Below are 24,566 nucleotides of genomic sequence, written 5' to 3' on the forward strand. Positions count from 1 at the left end.
GTCCGTTCCTCACTTGAATCATACTGGCTGTCGGGATCGGAATCTCCGGAGGTACTCTCTCCCTCTCGCTGGCGCCGTTCCTGACGCCGGAGGAATCCAGCCGTACGCGGCGTTGCAGAGATCCTGGCTCTGCTCGCCCTAAGCGGCCCGCCGCAAATGGCGCAGAGACAGTGCCTGGTTCTCATTTTCTTTTTGTCGTGTTTTTGGCTGATGGAAACAAGAAACGCAAAAGGGCATGGCGTGTTTAAGTGATTCCCTCTAAACTGCCAAGAGCTCGCGTTGCCCCACCTTGTTGCCTAGACTGCTCTATTATTAGATACATCTGCCAGCGGTGTGCGTTGTCAAGTGCAAGCACAACCAAGATTGCTGTGCCGCATCGCCAGGTACAGTCCCCTCTCGCAGCCCATGACTAACGTGGATTTGTTTTTTGCTCATATCATGGGTAGTTGAAGCTATCGTCCGGATGAGAATGTCGAATTAAAAATTCTACACGCACGTCCGGACGATAGCTTCAACTACTCATACGTTGTTTTTTTTTTAAAAAAAAAGAAAAGATAAGGCATTCGAGGATCACTGTCCAACCCTTGTAAATCATATGAAGGTCACTTGGTTAAACTGGCATGAAACATCTTCTTCTCTATCAAAGCACAAAAAGCCGTATATGGGTTGGGTTTGGTAATTCTCCCGTAATAGAACATCAGCGTAGTGGTTAACAGAGAGTGTTAGCATTGTAGTCGATATTGTTGGATTCGCCATATTCTATAGCTCCATACTACGAACGCTTAATTATTTAAATAAAAAACTCCTTAGGCTACTTACCAATGGAATGTAGATAAACTAGAAGTTTGATTGTAATTGATTCAAATATGAATGGTAAGGCATGTGGTGCAAGCAATCTCAATTTCCAAAGATGAACCGAAAGCACTAAAATATCTACGCTCTACTTGATATCTTTATGCCGTAGCAGGTTCCCACGAATAGAATACTGTTACTTCGGCCTCATGAACTATATTGAACCAGTTGAGATGGCTTCCCTTAGGAAGAATTTGGATTTCATCACCAGCTTCAATTCCATCCAGCCAATCTTTGAGAGTAGGTGTCTTGTCTCGTTCATCCCAGATAACCGTGCGCTGCTGTTTTGCTGCTACTGCATGTAGATTCCGGACAATGCGTCTTTTAAGTACGTCATGTTGCTGGTTCGGTTTCTCAATTTTGGCCTCAAAACACGTCCGAGAACCAGTATATGAGTTTTGCGTTTCCGGATAATCGCTGAAGCCTAGGTTGTGTCAATACTACACTCAATTTCTGATGTCTGCGTATAGTTTCAATTACCTTGGTCATTGGAAACGATCCGAAAAACGATTCGATGAACGCGCAGAGCTTGCAACGTTCCGCGTGACGGCAGTTGCAGCTTGATGTAGGGACTCTCAGGGATATTCTCATCTACTTCATGAAGATGCTTCTCAGAAGCAGATAAAACATCCCATGTTTGATGAATCGGCCACTTGGAATTACCCACGGGTTTCATCAAGATAGCCTGAAGCTGTGAATACCAACTCATCTCTTCCCATTGCTTGATCTGGCGGTTCCAAGTCTTTTCCCAATCGAGCCCGACAACATTGTGCTCGTGGTATTCCAGTAAAGATTCGAGGATTGCTGTATCGCCGTTTAAGTTTTGTTCCGGCTCATCTCCTAGTTCTTTTGTGGGGTATGTTGCATCGCCGTTTGGTGTTCGTTCCAGACAAAAGTCCAAGGCTGATTTCCCAACGTAATTGCACAAGCTTGCCAATTCCGGGCATCTTTGCAGCAAGAGTCGGACCATGTCAGCCGCCAGAGCCGGAACACCATCGCGGATGGCCACAATCAGAACAGTGTCCCCTGAAAGAGTTCGCTCCTGGATATAGACTTCAGGGCAATCGAGCAGGATTTCGAGAGCCTCCAAAGAGTTCGAACAAGCAGCTCGATGCAAAGCTGTGTCCCCTTTATGGTTGCGCCTGACGGCGGTCACCATGGTCATGAAATCATGATTACCGTCATCAGAGACCCCGTAAAGTGCTGCTCTTTTGCCGCCGTCACTCCAAGTATAATCAAAGTTGGTGCATTCAGTGCCTCCGTCAGATTGAGCGTTGATGCTGATGCCGAAGTCGCTCCTAGACAGTAATCTGAGCACATCCCCATGTCCTGGTTTTAGAGCAGCCATTAACACCCTATAGCCTGTTTTATTACGTTCGGCGTGAACACCTGCACCATGATTACGCAGGTATCGCAGAGTGTCAGCATGTTCGTTTCTAGCGGTAGCAATCAAAGCCGTCTCGCCTGTTATGCCACATCGGGCATGGACATCTGCGCCATGCTCAAGCAGGCAGCGCACAGTATTAACATGTCCGTTTCTAGCGGCAGCAATCAAATCGGTCTCTCCCGTTCTGTTACATCGGGCATGAACATCTGCGCCATGCTCAAGTAGGTAGCGCACAGTGTCAACATGTCCGTTCCTGGCAGCACCGATCAAAGCTGTTCCGGTATCGGATATCCCGGGACGATGGTCAAGCAAATAGCGAGCTGCGTTCGCGTGGCCTCTCCCGGAAGCTACATCCAGAGGAGTGAAATGAAAGAGACCATCGTTGTTCTCGGACAGAAGAACATTGGTGTGGGCTCCCATGAGGAGTGCCAGCGCGACAATTCTTGTGTGGCATTGGTTGGCGTTGAGCAGTCGTAGAAGAACAGTTCGATTATCATCATCGTGATCTTCATTGATCCTTGCTCCATTAAGGAGGGCTTCGCGGATACCAGAAGGTCCAAGCAAGTCAAACTCTGCCCAAAGTCTCCTAGTCTGAGCCTCGATCCGATCGTCAGGAAGCTGGTCACTTTCAGAAAATGGATTTTTCCAGATATCCCACCATGACTGACTGAGTCCTTCGGTGGGGCTGATTGGTCTGTGACGGGGATAGTCTGGGCCTAGAAGTGTTGACAGCCTCCGCTGCATCTTCACGACGCACCACTTGTGTTGCAAGAAGCGGAGACTCCAGGCAGATGTAGGAGTCGGCCGAGCCCATGATGGGTAGTCATCCGGGTGGTCAGGGCTATTAGGATACGCTCCCGTAACGAGTTCGACCTCCCAGAGGCGTTCCAATGAGTTTTCGCCAAAATTCCTTGCTTGAGCGTAGGTGAAGAGGATAATGCCTATCAGGCAGACAATGAGAGGCGTCCTCTGGCCCCAATCCATGTGTAGTAGCCTCGATTTGCCTCTAAAATCCCTGGAAAGACCATGCAAAGATACCGAAGCAACTAGGATGGTAAATGCGTGTTCGAGATATTTGGTGAAAACGGTAGCTGGCAATCTATCGAACTCGTATTGTAGATAGACGTTTTCAACTCGGATTTCGCGGATTCGATCAGAGTTTTCCTCTAGAGTAGGGTTTATTTGCTCTGGAGCATATGGAGCAGTGCAGCTCGCATCTTTGATCTTTTCCATCAAGGTCTTGCGGCTGATATTCTCGGCTCGATGAAACGGTCCAGTAAAAATAAGTGCAAGATAGGCATTGTGCGCCCATACCAAAAGGCGCCAGGCAAAGTGGAGCCAGAATCCTCGAGGGACGCCTTCAGAGGAAGCAAAAGGCACTGACCAGAACATCTGAAACTCGCAACGGCCTGAAATGGTCTGATCCGACGCGTAGAAACTATGCAAAGCTTTTGCTGAAATTGCGAAGGCACATAGCTGGACTAGAACACAGGTGTGGACGAGAAGTCGGGATGCAAGCACTCGTTTGTCGGAAAGGCTCATCGAGACGGCTGCACTGACACAGTCGATTGACGCACAAGCGATAAGCAGTTCCGGAAAGGATAAGTTATTAGAGTCAAAGGCGATGTTGATGACGAGGTATATCAGATCAAAAATTAGGTCAGTTCGTGCAGAAAAATTAGTCTCGAAACCGACTTACTGACGAGATTCTGTATACAAAGCTCTTTGATTCCCGATTCACACCCGTGCGAGCGCCCATAGATCAGAGCGGCAATGGATATCCAAGGAAGGATCGCAAGGCCCAAATGGACGCCGATGCCACCAATGTCGGGGTTCATGAAACTCTCGGCGTCTAGAGCCATTGTCTGACCTTGGGCCCAGCAAGCGTTCCCTTCAGCGGTAAGCCATGGTGTTCGCGTCAAGACTGGCTGCAGTTCCAAACACATGCACACAATCGAGGCGACAGCAGGAATAGACCGAAATGTGTAGCTCCATATGCGTGCAACCCGATTATTCGGCGGCTCGGTGAAGGGGCTTCGCAGATGAAACCAGCCGCGGCACTTCGTAGAGTGTCTTTCCAGGATCTCATGGGAGTAGGCAAAGAATGCAAGGCTGATACAAAGGAGCATCAGGATGTCGGAAGGCAAGTTGTCGAGCCCATCGCCCATACTGAGAAGATGAATGCACAGAGTGAAATATTTCTAGAAGCTTGTATGACGGGCAAGGAGCGGGATTCTGGAAAGAGACGATGATATCGGAAGAGGAGAAGTGGGATCAAGCGAGGCTGTAAGGGAATGATGTGTCTGATTGATTGATTGATTCATCTTCCGATTCTGCCGGAGTGGCTTGTATAGCCTTGTTGCCAAGAGCTGAGGTTGCCCCGCCCATGCGGATGTCTGGACTGGCACCAATACACAGAATGCATAACAGACTGGGCGCTTACGCGTATGACGCATCGCTGCCCGACCATCTCGCCTTCTCCACCAAAGCACAGCCTTGTCCAACTCTTCTATCCTCTATGGAATAACTCGTGTACGGCATTCCCAAAACGTCTAACAGCCTCGGCAATTTTGTCGAGTGAAGCGGCCGCAAATGTGATCCGGAAGTAGACATCACGATGCGGTCTATCGTCCGGTACACGGAACCAGCTACCTCGGGCCACAAGGGCTCCTCGTTTGATGCTCTCAAGCCAGACTTCTTCTTCGATCTCGGCGGCGGTTTTGGATTTAACATGGGGATGGCTACTGCAATCCACCTTCAGCCATTGCTGCGTCCAATAAAAGTCAGCATGCTGCTTGGCACGATACCGGATGTTGCTTCGCACTTACAAACATGCCAGCCTCAGCCGGCTTCCAACTGACAATACCGGCGGGCAAATACCGCTCGCACGCCTCGATGGTAAAGTCCCGCCGCCTCGTGTACTCGCTCCGAATATGCAGCAACCAGCTCAGGTAGCCGGCGTGGCCCCAATGCTCATCCAGCAGCTTGAAAAGCGCTAGCTGGCTCAGCCCGGCCGGGCCTTGCGTCGAGACGTCGGCGTGATGTTTGTACTGCTCCACAATCTGCTGCGACGCAGTGATCCACCCGACCCGCGCCCCCGGAAAGACGACCTTGCTGAACGAATCCATCCGCACCACCCTCCCATCCGTATCCATGCTCAAGTACGACGGCACCAGCCTCTCAAGCAGCTGCTCCGGCGTACGCGGGCCCCTGCCGGCCCCTTCTCCGGTCCCCGGCAGATCCAGCTGCAAAAAGTAATACGGATCGTCCTCCAAAACGATCAAATCCCACTCCTGCGCGACACGATAAATTTCCCTCCTCCTCTCCACCCCCTGCGTCACCCCCGTCGGATTCTGCCCCGTCGGCACCACATACAACAACCCCGGCCTCCGCGCCCCTCCTCTTTCCCCCTCTCTTGCCCCCTCCTCCCACGTCTCCAGCACCCGCCTCAAACTCCCCGGCACCATGCCCTGCTCATCCATGTCGACCCCGACGAAGCGCACCCCCATCGGCGCCGCCGTCTCGACGGCCGAGGAGAACGTGTACGCGTCGGCCAGGACGGCGTCGCCGCGGCGCGCGAACATGCGCAGCGCCATGTCCAGCGCAGACGTGTTGCCGATCGTCGCGGTGCATGCCCAGTCGGCATAGGGCGGGTTGTGGAGGTGTTCGGTGTGCTCGGTTAGCCAGCGGAGGAGCGGGGCAGAGCCGTTGGATTGGCTGTAGTTGAGGGCGGTGGTGAGGTCGTAGGGGCTGAGGGTGTGCGAGAGGTCGTGTTTGGTGGCGTGGAGGTGGTGGTGGGGGGCTGGGGTTGCGGGGTTGGCGTCGGTTTGGGGGGAGGGGTTGAGGGGTGGGACGGTTAGGGTTATGGCTGAGAGGGGGAAGTAGTCGCTTGGTGGGAGGCCGCCGCCTAGGGATATGACGTCCGGATTTTGGAGGTGCTTGAAGGCGGCTTTGAGGGAGGAGCCGGTTCGACTTGCTGATTCGGGGGTCAAGCGGTCTAAGGAAAGGAAATCAGAAAGGGGCATCAGAAGCAAAGCCAAAGACTCATCATGGTGAAAAAGAAGGAATACTTACGATCCCAGTTTTTAGCCAGCGGTTTGTGGTCATGACGGCGAGTTTTGAAGGTTTCGCTGCTACACGGCGCAGCGACCCCCCATTGCGTCGGGCTAACTTCCTTTCGATGTGGTTGAAGGTGTGAATTTGAAGAATCCCCGTTCTTGGACTTTTCATCGGATACTCCGTCGCCGCGAGCTGTAGCGGGCATGGTGAGAGGGAAATATGGTGAAGAACAATGTTGTCTCTGAAAGAGAGCTTCAATTGGATATTTATGGGATGAGTTTTTGTTGAAGACAGGATTGTTCCATGGACGATTGTCAGTCGTCGGACACATCGGCGTACTCGGAGTAAGACTACATCGGACCGGCGTGTTCGGAGCTTGGGTTCAATCGGATCGGCGAAAGTGGGGGCTGTCACCCCAGGTTAAAACACCGCTTCTTCTCCACACTCCGTGGAGAAGATTTCTCTCCGTCAGATTCTCCGATATCTTCGCTGCCAGCATGAGTACCAGACTGGCCGCGTGTGATCCATGCCGACGTGCAAAGCTTGCGTGTGGCCATGAGAAACCCACCTGTGCCCGGTGCCAAGACCGTGGCCAGGGAAACCGCTGCGTTTACAGGAACCAGCCTTTCAAACGCCGGAAGCTACAGCACCAGTAAGCTTTACCGTTAAAAGTTTGTTTCATATAGCGCAATATCAACCAGCTTGTAGGCGCGCCAGGGAATCAACCCGGAGAGACTCCACACCGGCTACTTCACCGCAACCACAACCGTATCCGAATCCAGGCTTCCTCGGTTCTTCTAGCCATTCGGCCATTTTCAATAAGGTGTCATCTTTTGCTTTGCGCAGTTCTGATGCTCATCTGCATGATACTCTGCAATCCTCCACTCATAGCCGCATGCCAAAGGATACCGCTGTCGTCGAGAAAGCAATTGATGCACTAAGGCAATTCAGCCCAACAGAGCTTGCTGACTTGAAATCTCTAATATTTGTCTGGCTCGACCAAGGGACAAACCTTCCTTTAGCTGAGCCATTCGTTATCCCTTTTTCGGAGGTTGTGGTTCAAGCAGCGAACGCATCCAATGACTGGGTCTCGGAACAGGCGGGCCCCCTCACTGAAAATGCCAGCAGGCCGCTGATATTGCATAGCAATACTAGTGTGGAAGACTTTTTCTCACAACTGTTTGGCGAAGCCTTGCGTTGGGAGGTTCTCGGCATCTTTTTTAGCGCTGCAAGCAGAGCTGCAATAGATACCCCTTCCTTCCCTGCCCTCTATACTAGGGCCGGACAACGGTGGGATCTAATCAGGTCAGTAACCTACATTGGGGATTGCTGTCTCGAGGCCTGCCTTGCGGCCGATTGCCTCAACGACTTGCAACTGGTTTTGCAGTACGAAAACTGCGTCATACACTCCCAGGTTGACGGAGATCAGAGTTAGTCATACCACGCATCGCAATGGCTTTTGACTCACATAATCAGGTTATCACTCCTGGAGAAGGGTAGGAGATCTGTCAAGCTCTCTTTATGCCCTTGGCTACCACGAGATACCCCATGACAACGTCCCTGACGTTCCTCCTTTCATCGCCGAGTTGCGGAAAGCTGTCTTCGCAAGAATCTACGCCGCTGACAAGAATTTCGCCATCTTCCTCGGACGACCACCCCGAATCATCAAGGCGTACTGCAATTTGCAGCTACCGGCGAATGTTCCAAACCTTTGGGGATCAGCACATAGCAATATGCAATCCAGTCAGGATGACGACACAACCCAAGAAGAGCCTATCAACTACACCGCAGATACCCGCTGCGCCGCCCGCTTTGCCTGCCTCAAAGAGGAGATACTGGAGCTCTACCGGCACCGATCGTCCGGCCATCACGGAGAAAGAGTGAAGTAGGGGACAACACAGCGCCGACGATGATCAGCCAAACTGACCTGTCGTCTCTGACAGTGCGATCCGCTCAAAAGTCGAGAAACAGTGGGAAGACCTACCGCCCCACTTCAAGCTGCAGACCAGCCTGAAAGACTGCCGGCACCTCAGCCCCTTCGAGCGCGACTTCCTCGTCGGCACCCGCCTCGACTACCTGCACACCCTCCTCCTCCTCGGCCTCATCTCCCTCCAGAAAACCACCGAGCCTGACCAGTCCATCCTCGCCACCGCCGGCGAGATGCTTTCGCTCGTCGTCGAAGTCATCATCCTCCGCCAACGCCTCGTCAATTCTGGCACCTCGCTCATCTGGAAGGCATGTCGTTCACCCCTCAGCTACCCCATTCCCCCCACCCCTACGCGCCACCGCTGACCTCGGACCGTATTCAGGTCGCGCAATTCGGCCTCCCAGCCGCGGGCGTCATTTCCCTCGCGCTGCTCAATTCCGCCATCAGCAGCGGCATCGCGCGCCTGTCGCGGTCGAAGATGGTGCAGGACCTGAGCGTGCTGGTCGCCGAGATACGCGCGGGGGCGCTGATCCAGGCGGGCGAGCCGAATTTTGCGCTGTTTACGCGCGCGACGAGCACTATGCAGAGTTTGTTGGATTCGCTGATGGTGGTGTGGCGGTCGCCGGAGCAACCCGCGGGGCAGCAACAGACGGGGGGACAGCAGGGGCAGATGGATGTGAGTGGTGTGGGGAGCGTTACGGATGTGACGCTGGATGATTGGAACGCGTGTATCGATTTTGAGCCGTGGGAGTTTGAGCAGGGGTTTTGGGCGAGTTTGGCGGTGCATCCGACGTTGTTGCAGGATAGGTGATGCTGTTGACTTTACACGCCGCTCCTATGGGTGTGGATCAGCTTCAGCAGGAAATGAAAGATGCGCTAGATGCGGAGTAATACGAACGGGCGTGCCCGGGTGAGGCAAGACGATCAAAGAAGAGCTTTTGGCCGCTAGTGGTCCTCAGCAAACGGCAGCAGCTTCAACATCCCGATCGCATTCCTGCCCATGAGATTTGCCACAGCCTCCTTCCTCGGCGCTCTGCAACTGGAACTGATTAACAGTGAGGATTCGGACTTTCTCGATACTTCGGTGAATGCCGCTCTGGTTTCTGGACAACCTTTCCCGCTGCCACCCTTGCTGCTACTCGCCACACGTAAGTTTCCGGAGTTGACGGCAATTGCATTCCCATACAGAGTGAGAGAAACCGTTGATCATATCCTCAATCTAGGGAAAGTCAGCTTATCGCTCCACACCAGGCCCACTCAGACGGGTGTTGTTGTCGTCATCGGAGTGGCCGGAGTAATCGGAGAACTGGGGTGGTGATGGAATCAATCCGAATTGGGAACTCTCCGCACAAGAGTCATACTGCATCGATGATGGGATATTCCATCATATAGACTGTCTCATCCTCCACAGTAAGATATCTAATCTCTGGTCAACGAAAACCCTCCTGTCTCTCCCCTTCCCATCCCACAAGCAACCCCAGCATCTCCCCATCCCCACCATGGCCAACGACAACCACCAAACCCCCGACCGCATCCCCCTAGCCCAATACCTCTTCACCCGCCTCTCCTCCGACCTCAACATCCGCCACGTCCACGGCGTGCCGGGCGACTACACCCTCACCGCCCTCGACTTCATCACCCCCGAGTCCACCAACCTCCGCTGGGTCGGCAACGCCACCGAGCTCTGCGCCGCCTACGCCGCCGATGGCTACGCCCGCGCCAAAACCAACACCACCACCGTCGGCGTAGGTGCGCTAGTCACCTCCTTCGGCGTCGGCGAGCTCTCCTCCCTCAACGCCCTCGCCGGCGCCTACGCCGAGCGCGTGCCGCTCGTGCACGTCGTCGGCACGCCGCCGCGGGCCAGCCAAGCGGCGCGGCAGTGCCTGCACCACACGCTGGGCGATGGCGACCATGGCGTTTTCGCGCGTGTGTATGAGAGCGTGACGGTGGCGCGGGCGGTGTTGGATGACCCCGTGACGGCGGCGCGGGAGGTGGATCGCGTGCTCAGGGAGTGCGTGCGGAGCGGGAGGCCGGTGTATGTGGCGGTGCCGACGGATATGGTGGGGGTTATGGTTGAGAAGCCGGCGGGGCCGCTGCTGGCGCTGGGCGGTGGTGAGGAGGGGAGCGAGGAGGAGGGGGCAGTGGAGCGGGTGGCTGAGGCGGTTGTGGCGGCGATGAGGAGGGCGGAGAGGCCGCTGGTGTTGGTGGATGGCTTCACGGCAAGGTTTGGGGTGCGGGACGAGGTGAACGGGTTGGTTGCGGCGACGGGGTTCGCGACGCTGACAACGCCGTTTGGGAAGAGCGTCGTGGACGAGGGGCGGGAGAACTTTCATGGCGTGTATGCGGGCATGGCGGGGGAGGCGGAGGTGCGGAGGTGGGTGGAGGGTTGCGATCTGGTGCTGCGCTTCGGCCCGCTCGATTCGGATATCAACACTTTCGGCTTCACCACGCTGCCGGACCCGGACGTCACTGTGACTTTTGAGAAGGATTCGGTTAGGATGGGGAGCAAAGTACCAGGGCGGCCGCCTGGAGCGACGGGCGGCGACCAGACCGTGGCCCTCAAGCCCCTCCTCCAGAAGATCCTCAAGCGCTTGGCATCCGTCCAGCTCCCCGCCACTTCTGACCCGTTCCCCGCGGCCCGCGAACCTCTGCCGAAAGCCCTTCCAGACTCTAGCTCGCTCGTCGACCAACAATCCTTCTGGATCCGTCTCTCCTCCTTCCTGCGGTCCGGCGACATCGTCCTGGCCGAGACGGGCACCGCGGCGTACGGCGCCCACAGCCTCGTCCTCCCCGCTGACACGACGCTGATCAATTCTGCCCTCTGGTTGTCTATCGGCTATGCGCTGGCGGCAGTGCAGGGTGCGGCGTTGGCGCAGCGGGAGAGGATGACGGCGGTGAAGTCAGCGGCGGCGGGTATGGCGGAGTCAGGGAATGCGGGAACTGCGGTGGAAGAGTCAGCAAAAGTCGAAAGTGAGGACGCGCCACAACAGCAGCAGCGCAGCAGCGGGCGAACGATCCTCTTCACAGGCGACGGCAGCTTCCAAATGACGTGCCAGTCACTCAGCGACATCATCCGCAATCGCCTCTCCGTCGTCGTCTTTGTCCTAAACAATGACGGGTACACGGTCGAGCGCCTCATCCATGGCGCGGACGCTGCGTACAACGACGTCCAGCCGTGGCGCTACAGCGACGCGCCCTGGTTCTTCGGCGCGCCGCGCGACGACCCCGGGTATCCGGTCAGCACGTGGCGCGTGGGGACGTGGGGCGAGCTGGAGGGCGTGTTGGGTGATGAGCGGGTGAGGCGGGGGCGGGGGTTGCATGTTGTGGAGGTTGTTATGGGGGTGGATGATGCGCCGCGGTCGTTGGTTGGGTTTGCGGAGTATGTGAGGAGGCGGAATGCGGGTGAGCTGGGGGATGGTGAGTAGTTTGATGATGTTGTTAGCATATCAGAATTTTCAACACCAATCCGCGGGGGCGAAGGGTTTGTGTGGCATGCGAGTGGCTGGATGTGACTGAAGTTTCTTTGGGGAGAGACTAGTCATTGAGCGTATTTTTTGAAATCGAGGTGCAGAGAGCAAGTGAATGAAAAAAGAGGTGTTTTGGATTGTTGGCGAGGACGAGGCTCGAACGAGTATTTAAAACAGGCCGTGTGCCTGTCGGATGAGCAGAATAAGCGACGAGACGCATCAGAAGCGATAGGAAATAAGCGGGAGGCCTTTGCTGGATGGAAGCATTGAGGGCGAGAAAGTGTCTGACCGCGGCGAGGAACGGTGGCTACTAATGCCCACAGCTGAATGAGCGGGCGGGTCCTTCAGCATAAGTTCCATTTCCGCCAGTTTTTTCCTTTGACATTACACGCGGGCTGGATGGCAGTGTGGCTGGCCGCTGCTCCTGCCATCCGCCTTGTTGCGCGTTCACAGTACCCCAAACACTCGGACCCACGTGATTATGACTGGCCATCATATTCACTGACCGGGTGGCTGTGCTCGCGGTCCCCAAAGAAAGCCTGTTAGTCCCGCTCGGGTCCGCAAGCAGCCGTCCACCTGTCCAGTATCACTTATCTCATTGCTCGGTGGCACAGCAGGCTGAAGCGGCGCGGAAGGCAGGTGGGATTGACGTGTCATATGGGATGTCTTGGCATCAACGTACGGTGATGTTCAGTAGGCTGATCGGCGTGCATGGGCTATACGTAGGCGTCCTATGCGTATCTGGTCAGTAGGTGCACGTCGTGATGTGGAGCCGCGTACTGGGGGTGATCGAGACATCAGAACTACTTTTTTTGCGCTCCTCTTCACAGGTCCCTAGTCGACAAGTACTCACTTCTTCTACACTTCAGAAGCCGCCAAGATGCGCAAGCAGGCCGTGGGGCTTGTCGCGGAGATCGTCGATCACTTCGCCAACGACGCCAACGTCTCGCTGACAACACTGGGCTATAACAGCGCTTTCGACCTGCTGCCGCGCCACCTCGCCACCAAGTGCCGCACCATGCTCGACCTCGGAGTACGTTTTGACGGAGCGACCGGCGATGAGGACAGCGCCGACAAGCCCGACATCGCTGAGGAGGGCGGCGAAGACATGGCTGACACCTCTGAGAGTGGCTCCGACATCACTGACGAGGAGTAAAGACCATACTTGCGGCGCTGCTCCGACACTGACCTCACCTGAGCCAAATCAGCGCATCGACACGAGCCACACCGTCACCTTCCTGTTTGGTAATTTCTAATTGGAGCGCCTCATAGATTTGGCAATGCAATAGACGGTGGGGTATTTTGGGCTTCATAGATAGGCTCATTCATGACCATCAATAAATGTTGATTCCAATCAGGTGTTCAATCTCGTAGTACCGTGCTATCAAAGCCATGTTGAGTATCTGAGAAAGCCCCCGCCATGCCTTCCTATGTTCATCTGACTAAACTGCATCGCATGGCTCCATATGACCCAAATTAAAGCCTCCAACCAGTTCTGAAGCACGGATGTGTAGTAGCTAAGCAACACGCCAAGGAAGAAGACCTCTCGTCAGTAGCTGCTCCTCCATAGTCCGCATTGGACATTCTTCCGCCGATGTCCTGCCTCGACCTACTTCTCTTTCGCGTACGTCTGAAGCAGGCGCTTGATTGCCCAGTTCTCAGTTTCCAGGTTGTGCGTCGCCTCATTGATGGTCTGGAACGAAACGCCGAAGAGGCCCTGCGACAGGGAGTCCATGCGTTGGAGCGCGGAGGTGGCCAGCCTGTCGCGCTGCTCGCCCGAGCTAGCCCCAACAGCAGCGAAGATCTCGTTGAGGTCCATCTTGTCGGTGTTGTCGGCGGGGGTAGAGGCCATTCGGAGACCCTGGATAGCGTGCGCCTGCGTGACGATGTACGGCCTCACGTGCTGGAAATGCCGCTTCGCCTTCGGGTTGTCGTCGAGCTTCTTCTTCATCTCCGCGTTCTCGGTGTGGGCGGGCTTGAACATGTCGCTGACGTTGACGAGAGATTCCTCGAAGATCTTCTTGTGCTCGGCGTCGCCGTCCTTGTGGCGGTCGCAGACTTGCTTGTGGAGGTGGGCGGGGATGACGATGGCCAGAGCGGCGCGGAATTCGTCGGGCGTCATGACGCAAGGTTTGTAGTCGCCGATGTCGATGGAAGAGGAAGCCATGCTTGCTGATGTAGGAGTGGCTGTTTGTGAGGGTGGTCGGGTTGGCGGGCGGTGAGAGTGGATCGGCCTGAGCGTATGCTTGTCTGAAGTGAGTCAGTCGGCGAGGGCTTGGAGTGAAGTTGGCGAGGGTTTTGGTACCCGGTTATCGGACGAGTTCTGACGCGATCTTGTATGGAGGTTGTAGAAGAGGAGCAGACGAGGTCGCGGGGGATGCCCTTAATATGCAGCTAGTGAAAGCTGCGCTGATGACGCACGGGTTTATGTTTGCGCGCGTGAGCAAGCGGCTTTGGTCACTGCCTGGGATGAAAACACCTTGATGTACTGCCCATTTCGTGTGATCAGACGTCCCGCCTTTTCGGGCGAATATCATCCACGAGGCTTGTTCCTGTGAGAGGCACGGTTAGGCCTGATATTATGCGCACATGTGTACAGAAGCTCGCCATCATGCCCAGTCCGCTGCATCTGCGGCTGCGGTTGCAATTTCTCCCGCGCGGTTTGCGACCGGAGGAGTGACTGCCCGATTGAGAAAGATGACGTGCACGTGCGCCACCCATTTCGTCAACGAAGCACCCGGGCCGCCGCCGCCGCACACACTCTCCAAGGCTTCCGATTTGTGTCTTCGTTCTCTATTCCCTCCACCGCCGCACCTCGTCACCGAAGTGAGCACGACTCAGAGAGTCAACGCCATTGCCACGATCATCCTCAAGGGACAGCCGACCAAGCGCAAACGGCAAACACGATGTCTAAACCCAAGCCGCGCGTCGACATCGGTCGTGAGAGCCCGGATTACGCGATAAACAGGATTATCTCGGCTGCTAGGAGCCACAGGACCATTCCCGCCGCTGAGCTATCGACACCTGCTGCTAATGCTACCGACAGCATGGGCCGCAAGCAGATCTGCCACGATCATCTCCACGAAGACCGCGCCAGGCTGATGAGGAGTACAACCCCTTCCTCTGAAGCACCGATTTCCTCTCTCAAGGCCGAGATCGCTACCCTAGAGCCCATTAATGCCAAGCTGAAGGCCAAGATCGCTACCCTGGAGTCCTTGAATGCCAAGCTCAAGGTTGAGAATCAAAAGTTTGAAGTCACGACTTCCCAGTTCAAGGGAGCTAATGACAGGCTAAAGTCTGAAATTTACAAGATCAATTCCGAGGGTGACAGGCTTAAGGAAAACATTCGCAAGCTTAATGGTGAGAACTTTAAGCTTATGGACAAGAACCGCAAGCTTAATGATGATAACGGCAAGCTTCGCGATGATAATGTCAAGCTCCGGGGAGAGAATAAGCTCCTTAAAGACCAGAACATCAAGCCCAACGAGGATAATGAGGAGCTCAAGGGAGACAACCGAAAGCTCAAGGACAAGAATGACAGCCTCGAGTCCCAACTCTCTTGCCACGACATCCTCATTCGTTCCCTGAAGGACGAGATCAGCGAAAAGAGAGCCACGCTCAACAACTCCCGAGACTTCGCCCAGGAAGTCATCATGGGATTTCTCACGAGCGGCTACAAATTGCCCGATGGCCTTCCAGACCACCTGACCGCCACCTACGAGAATGCCATGGAGTTAAGCAAGTCGATCACCAAGGAGCTCGGCCCCAAGAGGCTGCCCAAGCACGATGCCGGACCCGGTTCGGGTACGAGTCCGACCCTCTCTGGCAAGAGCACCGATAACGGCAACGGCTGCGTCAGGAACGGACCTCTCCTTGACGAGCCTGTTGCTAAGAGGCTCAAGCGTGATCATGATCCGGAGAGCGCCTCTCAGTCGGCCGGTGATGACATCCTACGCACTGAGGACTCGGAGACTCTTGAACACATATCTCTCTACTCTTTCCACTCCGATAACGCCGACGATGACGACGAGGAAGTTTGAGTCATTTCACCGTCACAACTCACCTTCTGGGCTTGTTGGTTCGGGTTATGATGGCGATACTTCGGGACAGCGTCTGCAGGACCGAATACGTGGGCTTTCCTTATCTGAGCAGTGAGTATTCAAATTTCTGGATGTTGTCTGGCTTTCTGAATCAGCGAAAATATTCCGGGTGCAGCATTCAGCTACTGGCGGAGGCATGGTGCCTTGGTTTCGAAAAGTCGGAAAATTACACCTAATGGCTGTCGGTTGCAATTCTCAATGGCAAAAACTCCAGTCTGGAATTATGCCATGAGACAGCAGCGATGGTCGATGAAGTTAGGTGGACTTTTTAGACTTATGCAGACTAAAGACTTCTACAAAGTTTTAGAACCGAGCAAACAAACTTATCTTACACACCGCCCTTCGTGTTTGACTGTCTGCGTGACGTGAAAGGGTGATTCTAGAAGAAGCCAGCAAACACAAAACCCGACCGTGGTTGTTGGAGTGGAGCCCTCGCTACCGGAACGAACACAGTTACACAACCCGGGGAATCAGTTGCATTCCCCGCGGAAAATTTAAATGTGTCCTCCCCACTCGGATTTCACTCAACTTTCCGGTCAAAAGCCAGCGTGCACGATCATGGCCAACGAAGTACGAACCACACGCGCGATGGCTAAGCGCAAGAACGACGATTCCGCGAGTTACCTTCAGCAGCCCGACACCATCACCACCGACCGTAGCGAAAGCATGCAGCCATCTTTGACCGCCTCATCTTCCGTCTTCGAGAACCACACCTCCACATCTGTGGCTCCGTCGCAGATACTCGAGCCTTCTCAGTCATCTGGCGCTGCGGGTGCTGCTCCTCAGCAGCCGCAGGCCATCATTAACCAGGCGTATAACGGTCCTACCAAGCGCACAAAGGTCACCGACCATAAGGCTGCAGTGTTGTCTGTCTTAAACGCTGAGATATCCCTCATGAAGAGCAAAGTGTCTACCCTGGAGGCGGAGAATGCTGCTATCAAGGCCGAAAATGCCGAACTCCAGGCCGAGAACACCGAACTCGAGGCCGACATCGCCGAACTCGAAGCCAGAAACGACAAGTTCAAAAGCGAGTATATTCATCTCGAGGCGTTAGACAAAAGCCCCAGGCACAGGAATGCCTACCTTGAGGCCCAAAACGATAAGCTCAAGACACAGAATACCAAGCTTCAGGCTCAGTGTGACAAGCTTCAGAGGGATAAGCTCAAGGAAACCAAGCTTCGCGACCAATATGCTAAATTCGAGGCCGAATATAGCCGCGTTGAAGCTAAAGAACACAAGCTCAGGACCCGAGTCTCCTCAGCGAAGAAACACATCAAGAAACTGCAAGATGAGGCTTCCTTCAAGCAAGACAACCGCACGAGAGCCACTCTCAACCAAGTGCAGAAAATCGTCGACAAAGTCGAACAGGATCTCAGCAGCTACGCCAGATCGAAGAAATATCGCCCCGGCCATTTGCTCGGCGTGTATGAATCTGCAATGAAGTTGTGCGACTTGCTTTTTAAGACAAATGGCCTCCCCCGCCCTCCCAAGCGCAGCGGCGCAGCGATATTGTCCGAGGACACGGACCTCTCAGACAGCGGCAGTGGCAGCGATTGGCCTAGCGACAGCGACGATGACGAGGACGGCTACGAAACCTGTGATTGTGGTGATAGAATTGATGACGACGATGATCGCATCCAGATACACTATCATCCATCCGTTTAGACTAATTAACTAGTACCAATCGAAGAATTACATAATCAATCCCGCGTGGGATTGACTGAAGCAATCGCACGAGCCAGTCCGACTAGATTGAATGCACAGACAGCACTAGGCTGATATGCAGAACAACAAACTTAGCCTAGACATTGTCCTTTGTGTTTGACTTTGTGCGTGAAACGGTGATTCTAGAAGAAGCCGGCAAATACTAAGCCTAATGGTCATAGAGTCTAGTCTTTGTCACCGCAGCGCATATAACCCAGAGACCCAGCACCGCTGCCCTCACCACGCCGCAGAACACTTTAGTCGCAGCACTTGAGACGCACTTCTTGTCTGCTTTTCGCACGACCCAGATTCGGCACCCAACAGAAATCAGCATCGACCGCCATCTCAGACCAGGGACGAACCGCAAATACGATGGCTGACCGCAGGCCAACGTCATCCTCGAATGACCGTCTACGGCTGCCTAGCTCCAACGCAGGCGAGCGCGACGAGACCTCATCTTCGTCGACTGTCCGACCCTCCAACCCTGAGAGTCGCACTCGCACTCCCGCCGTTTCGATGCCAATGTCCGCGCCCACACAGGCTTATGTTCCGCAGCCACATCCTGGCAGCCTGATTAACACGACCCGCAATCCTGCCCCCACTGGCGCCCCCAACAGTTCCCAGCAACAGGCCGCAAAGCTCGCTTTCTTGACCGCAGAGATCTCCGCTCTCAGGACCAGGATCGCTGCACACGAGAAAGAGGACGCCAAGCTCAAGGCTAAGAACGAAAAGCTCAAGACTGAGAACAAAAGGCTCGAGACTGAGAACGAAGAGCTCAACACTGAGAACGAACTGTACGAGACTGAGAACGACAAGCTTAAGGAGGAGAATCGCGTGCTCAAGGCTCTGAACGACACGCTCATAGAAATGGGCACCAAGCTCGAAAAACTGAGTTTGAGAAGCTATCAGGAGCTCCTTGACTGCAGCGGCCTCGTCAGAGCAAGGGAAGGCCAGCTCCTCGCCTCCCTGAGCTTGGCCCATGAAGTGCTTGCGGGCTGCTTCGCGGGCGGCTACGTCATGCCCAACGGCCTCCCCGGCCATCTGGTGTCCTCATACAAAAAGGCCTTGGAATTGAGCAAGTCGATTCCCACGATGCTCGGCTTAACCGAAAGCGACGCTGGACCGGCGGATTCGCCTACGAACATGGCTGACTCCGACGCCAGCAGTGACAGCGACTACAGCTACAGAAGCCAAAGCGACATCGACATCGACAGTGAAGGTGACGGCGGCGGCGACAGTGACGGCGACAGCGACGGTGAGAGTGGCAGTGGCAACGATGGCATGGGGGAGACCCTCGCCGAGCGCATTTCCAAGTTACCTGAGTCTGCCTCCGATGAGCTCGTTGCCAAGTTACTAAATTGTGATCATGATTAGGAGAAGGTTGATATGGAGAACATGGCCGACCGTGTCGCTGCCGAAGACTTTGGTGGCAGTTTCAAAGGGGAGTTGTGAGTTATTCCACTACTACATCTCACTTTCTGGCCTTTTTGGCGCGCGTTGTCATGGAAATCTACTTGAATAACATCTGTGAGAACGGGCTCATGACTTGTTTTGGCGAAAGACATTGCGTCTACTGTGTTAGTTAGCGGCTGGAGAAACTTTCGAAGTGTAGACGGGGCTTTCTCAACCAAAGAAAATTATTTGGGGGTTGAATTTCCATACCTGTACATAGTTCTGTAGCTTCAAAACGTTGGAGAACAGTAGTCCAGTTGGTACCGCGTGTGATTTGCAATAGCATGACTGATACGCTTATCAGACAATAGCGACCGGCGGGCGGTGAAGTCGTTTGCAGCTCCAAACTTGCGCAAACATCCCCGCTGTCCAAAAGAAAGGGATAAATCATTGTGTTACATAGACTCTGTCCTACTTGTTTAGCATTATTCAGTGGAGAAATAATTTTAGAAGAAGGAAGCAAAGCATCAGCCGAGTGATCGTTGTTGGAGCAGATGAGGTGAGGTTAGAATAGGCTAAAATATACGATTTCCTTCCCCGCGTCGAACTGCCGATCGTCCACACAGGCCAGGCTGTCTCACCTCCGCGCCTCCACACTGCACCGCGCACCCGTCATCCACATTCCTCATCCCGTTAGACCCAGCGCACCACCAAACCGAGGCACCAAAAACCTGGGGCATCAAGGCGGGGTAGTGCGTGGCTTTTCGATGGCGCACACCAAGCACTCCGGCCGTCAATCAGGGCGCAAGCGGCCGCCAATCAACGCTGACAAAGCCGTCATCAAGCTTCCTGCCCCAGACGCATAAGCAGCCCCGGGAGAGTTCGGAGCTTTCGGATGATGCACCGCGCCGTCTGCGCCACCGTGACGACAACACACGCGGCGGTTCACACCTCGCCCGTCCCCCTCGCCCGAACCCTTTGCAGATCCCCAGGCCGTCCCCAGGCATTTTTGTTGATATCGCCGCCGCTGTCGACTATCGCCGACCCCATTACCTCTGGATTAGTATTAAGGGCCCGCTGTGGCTTGCCCTCCCCGCAAACGATGGTCCCGGCATTGGGCGCTTTGCGGGATTGCCGTGCAGGACCACCACGTTCGCGACTCTGCTTTGCTCCGTCTCCTCCCTATCAACGGGGTGCTGAATGAGGACCGTCTCTGGGATACAAAATGCGGGTCTTCCCCAGATTCTGTCCTCCTCTTCCCCACAAGTTTCTCCGCAGTTTTGTTCTGCTTATCAGCTGTTCCCAGCTGTCTCCAGTTCTTCCCATCTCCAGATCCTTGCTACTCGGGGTTGTGATCCGCCGCTCGGGTCAGCTCTTCCGACATGAGTGACGCCGGCCTGCACCGACTCCAGACGCTGGAGGTAGGCGCAACAGATGCCGTCCAGAAGCACTACGCCCGCCGCATCGTCGAGCGGCGCGCCGTCTCTGAGAAAAAGCTCGAGTTCGAGCGCGCCAGGCCGCGGTGGCTGAGAGAAATGGCTGCCGAAGCAACTGGAGTCTTCTTCTACGGTACATGATCAGCCGTGCTCTCTCGAAAGAAGAAAACCTCCTCATCATGCTACAGTCTACCCCGGAATCGCGTCGACAGCGTCCTTCTTCCTGAACGGCGCCGAGCCCGCCTTCGGTTCAATTCTCCAAATCGGCTTCGCGTACGCCTTCGGCATCGCCTTCGCCATCATCACCTGCGCCTCGACGTCCGGTGGCCACTTCAATCCGGTACTTCCGTCCCTTGACCCAGGCTGTCCCGCGCAAAGAAGCCCGTTCGCTGACCCGATCTCTTCTTCCCAGGCCATCACCATCTGCTTCGCCATCTGGCAAGACTTCCCCTGGAAAAAAGTGCCGACCTACATCTTCGCCCAGATCTTCGGCGCCTTCATGGCCGGCCTGGTCCTGATGGGCCAGTACCACGAGCAGCTCGCCGCCTTCAACACCGAGTCTCTCGCCAAAACCGGATCCGCCGTCTACAACGGCGGACCCGCTAGCGTCCTCTGCACTTTCCCCGGCGAGACGCAGCATAATCTGGGATATCTGTTCTTGATCGAGTTCTTCGTCGACAGCTACATCGTAAGCCCTCCTGCCGCCCTCCAACCCCTTCCGCCCCACCCCGCCGCCCGCTCCGCACCCCACGGCTTAGTAACTGACAGAAGTCCAACAGGGCATCGTCATCTGGTCCGCCCTCGACCCCGCCAACCCCTTCATCGCCCCGGCCTCCGCGCCCTTCGTCATCGGCCTCGCCTACGGCGCCATGGTCTGGGGCTTCGCCTCGATTTCGATCAGCACCAACCTCGCCCGCGACCTCGGCACGCGCATCGTCGCCGCCATCTTCTTCGGGAGCGAGGCGTTTTCGTACCGCAGTTACTGCTGGATCGCAATATTGGTGAATGTGCCCGCCACGTTCTTCGCGACGTGTTATTATGAGCTGGTGCTTAGGGATAGCCTCGCGAAGTTGGGGACCGGGAGGGCGGTGCATGAGGGGGGCGATGAGGGGTTGGTGAGGCATTTGAGTAGGGTGGGGATGGCGGAGGAGGGGGGGTGGGGGGGGAGGAGTGGGAATGGGAGTTGGGTTGGGGTGCTGGAGGGGAAGAGGGGGAGTGGGGGGTCGGGGGTCGCGGAGGGGGTGGTGATGAAGGAGGAGGTTTGATGGGGGTTGTTGGTCGTGCGTTTTGCTGTAGCGTGGACCATCGCACTAGATGGAATATACGGACGGATACAGGATTATTGGGAGAGCGCCGTACACTCCCTTTGCGCAGCTGGTGGCTAGCGCGAAGAATAGCAGAGGCTTAAAACAGGAAATGACTGGGCCAATTCAGATGATGTGATAGGTCAAGCCCTCAGCATCTGCTGTTTTCGGGAGTTTACAGTCCCCTCTCGCAGCCGATGGCTAGCGTGGATTTGTTTTTTTTTGTTCATGTCATGGGTAGCTGAGGTTATCGTCCGGACGTGTTTGTAGAATTTTTAATTCGACATTCTCGTCCGGACGATAGCCTCAGCTACTCACATATGTTAATTTTTCTGAGGAAAAGTTTGGGTATAGTTATGCTACGTTCTAAAGCCCTGCTATTCTTCGCCCTAGCCATCGGCTGCAGCACCCCTCTTTACAGGCATCTGATAGATTAAGAAAAACAAATTCACGCTAGCCACCGGCTGCGCGAAGGGGGTGTATTTAGGATGCAGCCAAGCTTGGTTGAGCCTTGCGGCCACCAATCAATGACAAGGATTATCGATCATCCAGTCAGACTGGTCCAGGACAAAGACAAAATAAATTTTGTACAGTACTTAGGCGAACAACAAAATTGCCAGTCTAGACGAAACAACTCCGTCCATATATGGATCATTAAACTGCCCGTCATTGGCTGCAATACTAATGAAATTGACCTCATGTCTTCGTTTGGCCCCCACACCCGGCGAGTAATACCGGAACGGGGTAAGCGCTATGCGTGGATGCCCTGTCCGCCCATTCGTTGCTGACTTCCCTTGGCAGCTTATCAGCCTCGCGGAGTAAGTCTGCACCGCACCTCGCTCATCTAGAAACGCGCACGCTCGCTCCGGCTCCTCAACTGACCTCAGGAAGTCCATCACACCTTGCACAGCTTTCCTCCAAGTAAGTATTAGCATCGACGCCATCTCCTCGTCACCTAGCAGCTGACACCGGTTAAGAGTCCCTATCTTTCATGCGACCCGTTGCATGAAACCCCAGCCTGCCGCGCTGCAGGCTGACGTATAACCTCAAGAACCCATTCTCCAATCCATCCTGGCTCGTCCTTCATTGAGGGAAAATGGTTAACGATGGCGACACATGCATCAGGGTTAGTGGCATACCAGGCGATTATACGGAATCCAACATAAAGGCTTTGCTCGTGAGTGGGCTGCCTTTGGACCAAGACGTCGAGGTTCAAATCTTTTCGCTTGCTCGGAGTCCTCTACGTCCAGATCAACAGATCGCAACCTTGAGCCTTTCGCGACTTCCGGCAACATTGTCCGAGCATGGTCAGCAGCATGTCGATATTCCACCTAATTTTTTGGTCAACAGCCCTCTACTTCCAAGTCGCCAGAGTGCAACCTTGAGCCTTTCGCGACTTCCGGCAACGTTGTTCAAGCATGGTCAACAGCACGTCAATACTCCATCTGATTCTTTGAGCAACAGAGGCCCTCGCAAACGGATCACTCTGGACTCACACTTTGAAGGGTTTACCCCTTTGCACACCGCCAAGGATGATGAATGCTACATGGACATTGTAGCTCTCAGCGGTCTGAATGGTCATGCGTTCGGCTCTTTCAAAGAGAAGGGTGCATCACATATGTGGCTTCGGGATGCACTACCTTACGACATTTACAACGCTCGAATACTCACCTACGGCTATAATACGAGCCCAGATCAGGTATCCTTCCAAAACATATGGGATCTTGAGTCTACTTTTCGGCAAAGGCTCCGAATGGTCCGAGACCGGTCAAATTCGACGAGAAGGCCGCTCATAATTGTCGCCCATAGCTTGGGTGGCATCATCGCAAAGGCAGTAAGAATACTGTATGCTTTCCCCATTGGCACTTTCAGTCAATAACAAGAAATCAGGCAGTGGTGAAGATGGAGCACAGTGCTATCGATGGAGATCATGCTGCCTATGAATCATTACGTGGAATCCTCCTGTTCGGAGTTCCCAGCCAGGGCATGGACATCGAGTCTCTCATCCCTATGGTGCCTGCCAGCGAGATGCGAGCCCTCCTGTCTTCCCTGGACAAAAGCAACTCTCCCACATTGCGTGAGCTTGGGATAAGCTTCCCGAAAGCGATCCACAAGCTACATGACTTCCAGGCCTTCAATTTCTACGAGACTCGAGAGTCACCGACAGCTTCAAGAGACGTAGGTTTTCTTTTCCACGATGCTTTTCTAGATTAGCTGACTAAGCATCTATGATAGCATAATGGGAGATGGGAGATGAAAGGACCGCCGACTGTTCTGGTCACTTCATATTCAGCAACTCAAGGAAAGCTTACAGATGAGCCTGGGCATCGAGTGATCGCTTTGAATCGAACACACAGCGAGATGATCAAGTTTAGAGGTACAAATGACAACGACTACGAGATCACGTTGGAATGCTTGAAGGAAATCGAGGGATGTATCGTACGAGAGAGCAGAGTCTGGCCGGCTCACACCTTGTCAATCAAGGAAAAGGGTTAGTCTTACCTAAGAGCGACGTGGAAAAATTGCATTAAATATTTCCTAGAATGCCTGCAAACACTGTCATTCCCCGAATTACAGTCGCGCGAGTACGATCCGAATATCAATGCAGCAGAGGGAACTTGCACCTGGATCAGCAAAAACGAAAACTACTCTTCTTGGTCTATTACGAACTCTGGCCTCCTATGGATAATGGGACCTCCTGGCGCTGGAAAGTCCACTTTGATGAAATTTTTGGTGAACGCGGAGAGAGAAAAGCAACGCGATAGAGATATTGTTGCTGCGTTTTTCATCCATGGCCGGGGAAGTGAGATGCAGAGATCACACCTTGGCGTTTACCAGTCATTACTGCATCAAATGCTACCTCACTGTCCAGGGCGATTATCCAGCCTGGCCAAAATCTACGAGAGCCGTACAAACACCCGAGGAAGTTTCGAAAATC

General features: G+C 54.5%; 9 protein-coding genes across 9 annotated transcripts; 7 read left to right on the plus strand and 2 right to left on the minus strand.

Moving 5' to 3' along the window:
* Nucleotides 1-4,748: 4,748 nt before the first annotated feature.
* LTHEOB_2923 (DNA methylase N-6 adenine-specific conserved site) lies at nt 4,749-6,503 on the minus strand (the record flags this gene model as incomplete). The annotated part of the gene is made up of 3 exons (XM_035511789.1): nt 4,749-5,006; nt 5,068-6,236; nt 6,314-6,503. 3 exons carry the CDS (start codon nt 6,501-6,503, stop codon nt 4,749-4,751), a joined length of 1,617 nt encoding a protein of 538 aa, XP_035363649.1.
* A 1,528-nt stretch (nt 6,504-8,031) lies between these two features.
* LTHEOB_2924 (Zn-c6 fungal-type DNA-binding domain) lies at nt 8,032-9,036 on the plus strand (the record flags this gene model as incomplete). Its single annotated transcript, XM_035511790.1, has 3 exons — nt 8,032-8,183; nt 8,242-8,473; nt 8,608-9,036. 3 exons carry the CDS (start codon nt 8,032-8,034, stop codon nt 9,034-9,036), a joined length of 813 nt encoding a protein of 270 aa, XP_035363650.1.
* A 688-nt stretch (nt 9,037-9,724) lies between these two features.
* On the plus strand, nt 9,725-11,650 carry LTHEOB_2925 (Pyruvate decarboxylase; the record flags this gene model as incomplete). The annotated part of the gene is made up of 2 exons (XM_035511791.1): nt 9,725-10,468; nt 10,526-11,650. 2 exons carry the CDS (start codon nt 9,725-9,727, stop codon nt 11,648-11,650), a joined length of 1,869 nt encoding a protein of 622 aa, XP_035363651.1.
* Nucleotides 11,651-12,572: 922 nt separating this feature from the next.
* LTHEOB_2926 (Ent-kaurene synthase) lies at nt 12,573-12,848 on the plus strand (the record flags this gene model as incomplete). Its single annotated transcript, XM_035511792.1, has 1 exon — nt 12,573-12,848. One exon carries the CDS (start codon nt 12,573-12,575, stop codon nt 12,846-12,848), a length of 276 nt encoding a protein of 91 aa, XP_035363652.1.
* Nucleotides 12,849-13,301: 453 nt separating this feature from the next.
* Nucleotides 13,302-13,859, minus strand: LTHEOB_2927 (Thioredoxin reductase; the record flags this gene model as incomplete). Its single annotated transcript, XM_035511793.1, has 1 exon — nt 13,302-13,859. The coding sequence occupies one exon, from the start codon at nt 13,857-13,859 to the stop codon at nt 13,302-13,304; it is 558 nt and encodes a 185-aa protein (XP_035363653.1).
* A 739-nt stretch (nt 13,860-14,598) lies between these two features.
* On the plus strand, nt 14,599-15,732 carry LTHEOB_2928 (Tpr mlp1 mlp2-like protein; the record flags this gene model as incomplete). The annotated part of the gene is made up of 1 exon (XM_035511794.1): nt 14,599-15,732. The coding sequence occupies one exon, from the start codon at nt 14,599-14,601 to the stop codon at nt 15,730-15,732; it is 1,134 nt and encodes a 377-aa protein (XP_035363654.1).
* A 648-nt stretch (nt 15,733-16,380) lies between these two features.
* Nucleotides 16,381-17,457, plus strand: LTHEOB_2929 (Polysialic acid O-acetyltransferase; the record flags this gene model as incomplete). The annotated part of the gene is made up of 1 exon (XM_035511795.1): nt 16,381-17,457. The coding sequence occupies one exon, from the start codon at nt 16,381-16,383 to the stop codon at nt 17,455-17,457; it is 1,077 nt and encodes a 358-aa protein (XP_035363655.1).
* Nucleotides 17,458-17,868: 411 nt separating this feature from the next.
* On the plus strand, nt 17,869-18,870 carry LTHEOB_2930 (uncharacterized protein; the record flags this gene model as incomplete). Its single annotated transcript, XM_035511797.1, has 1 exon — nt 17,869-18,870. The coding sequence occupies one exon, from the start codon at nt 17,869-17,871 to the stop codon at nt 18,868-18,870; it is 1,002 nt and encodes a 333-aa protein (XP_035363656.1).
* A 1,400-nt stretch (nt 18,871-20,270) lies between these two features.
* On the plus strand, nt 20,271-21,589 carry LTHEOB_2931 (Glycerol uptake; the record flags this gene model as incomplete). Its single annotated transcript, XM_035511798.1, has 4 exons — nt 20,271-20,457; nt 20,513-20,664; nt 20,737-21,012; nt 21,104-21,589. 4 exons carry the CDS (start codon nt 20,271-20,273, stop codon nt 21,587-21,589), a joined length of 1,101 nt encoding a protein of 366 aa, XP_035363657.1.
* Between the last annotated feature and the right edge of the window lie 2,977 nt (nt 21,590-24,566).

This window comes from Lasiodiplodia theobromae (genome assembly GCF_012971845.1).
Source record: "Lasiodiplodia theobromae strain AM2As chromosome Unknown scaffold_7, whole genome shotgun sequence".
NCBI lineage: Eukaryota > Fungi > Ascomycota > Dothideomycetes > Botryosphaeriales > Botryosphaeriaceae > Lasiodiplodia > Lasiodiplodia theobromae.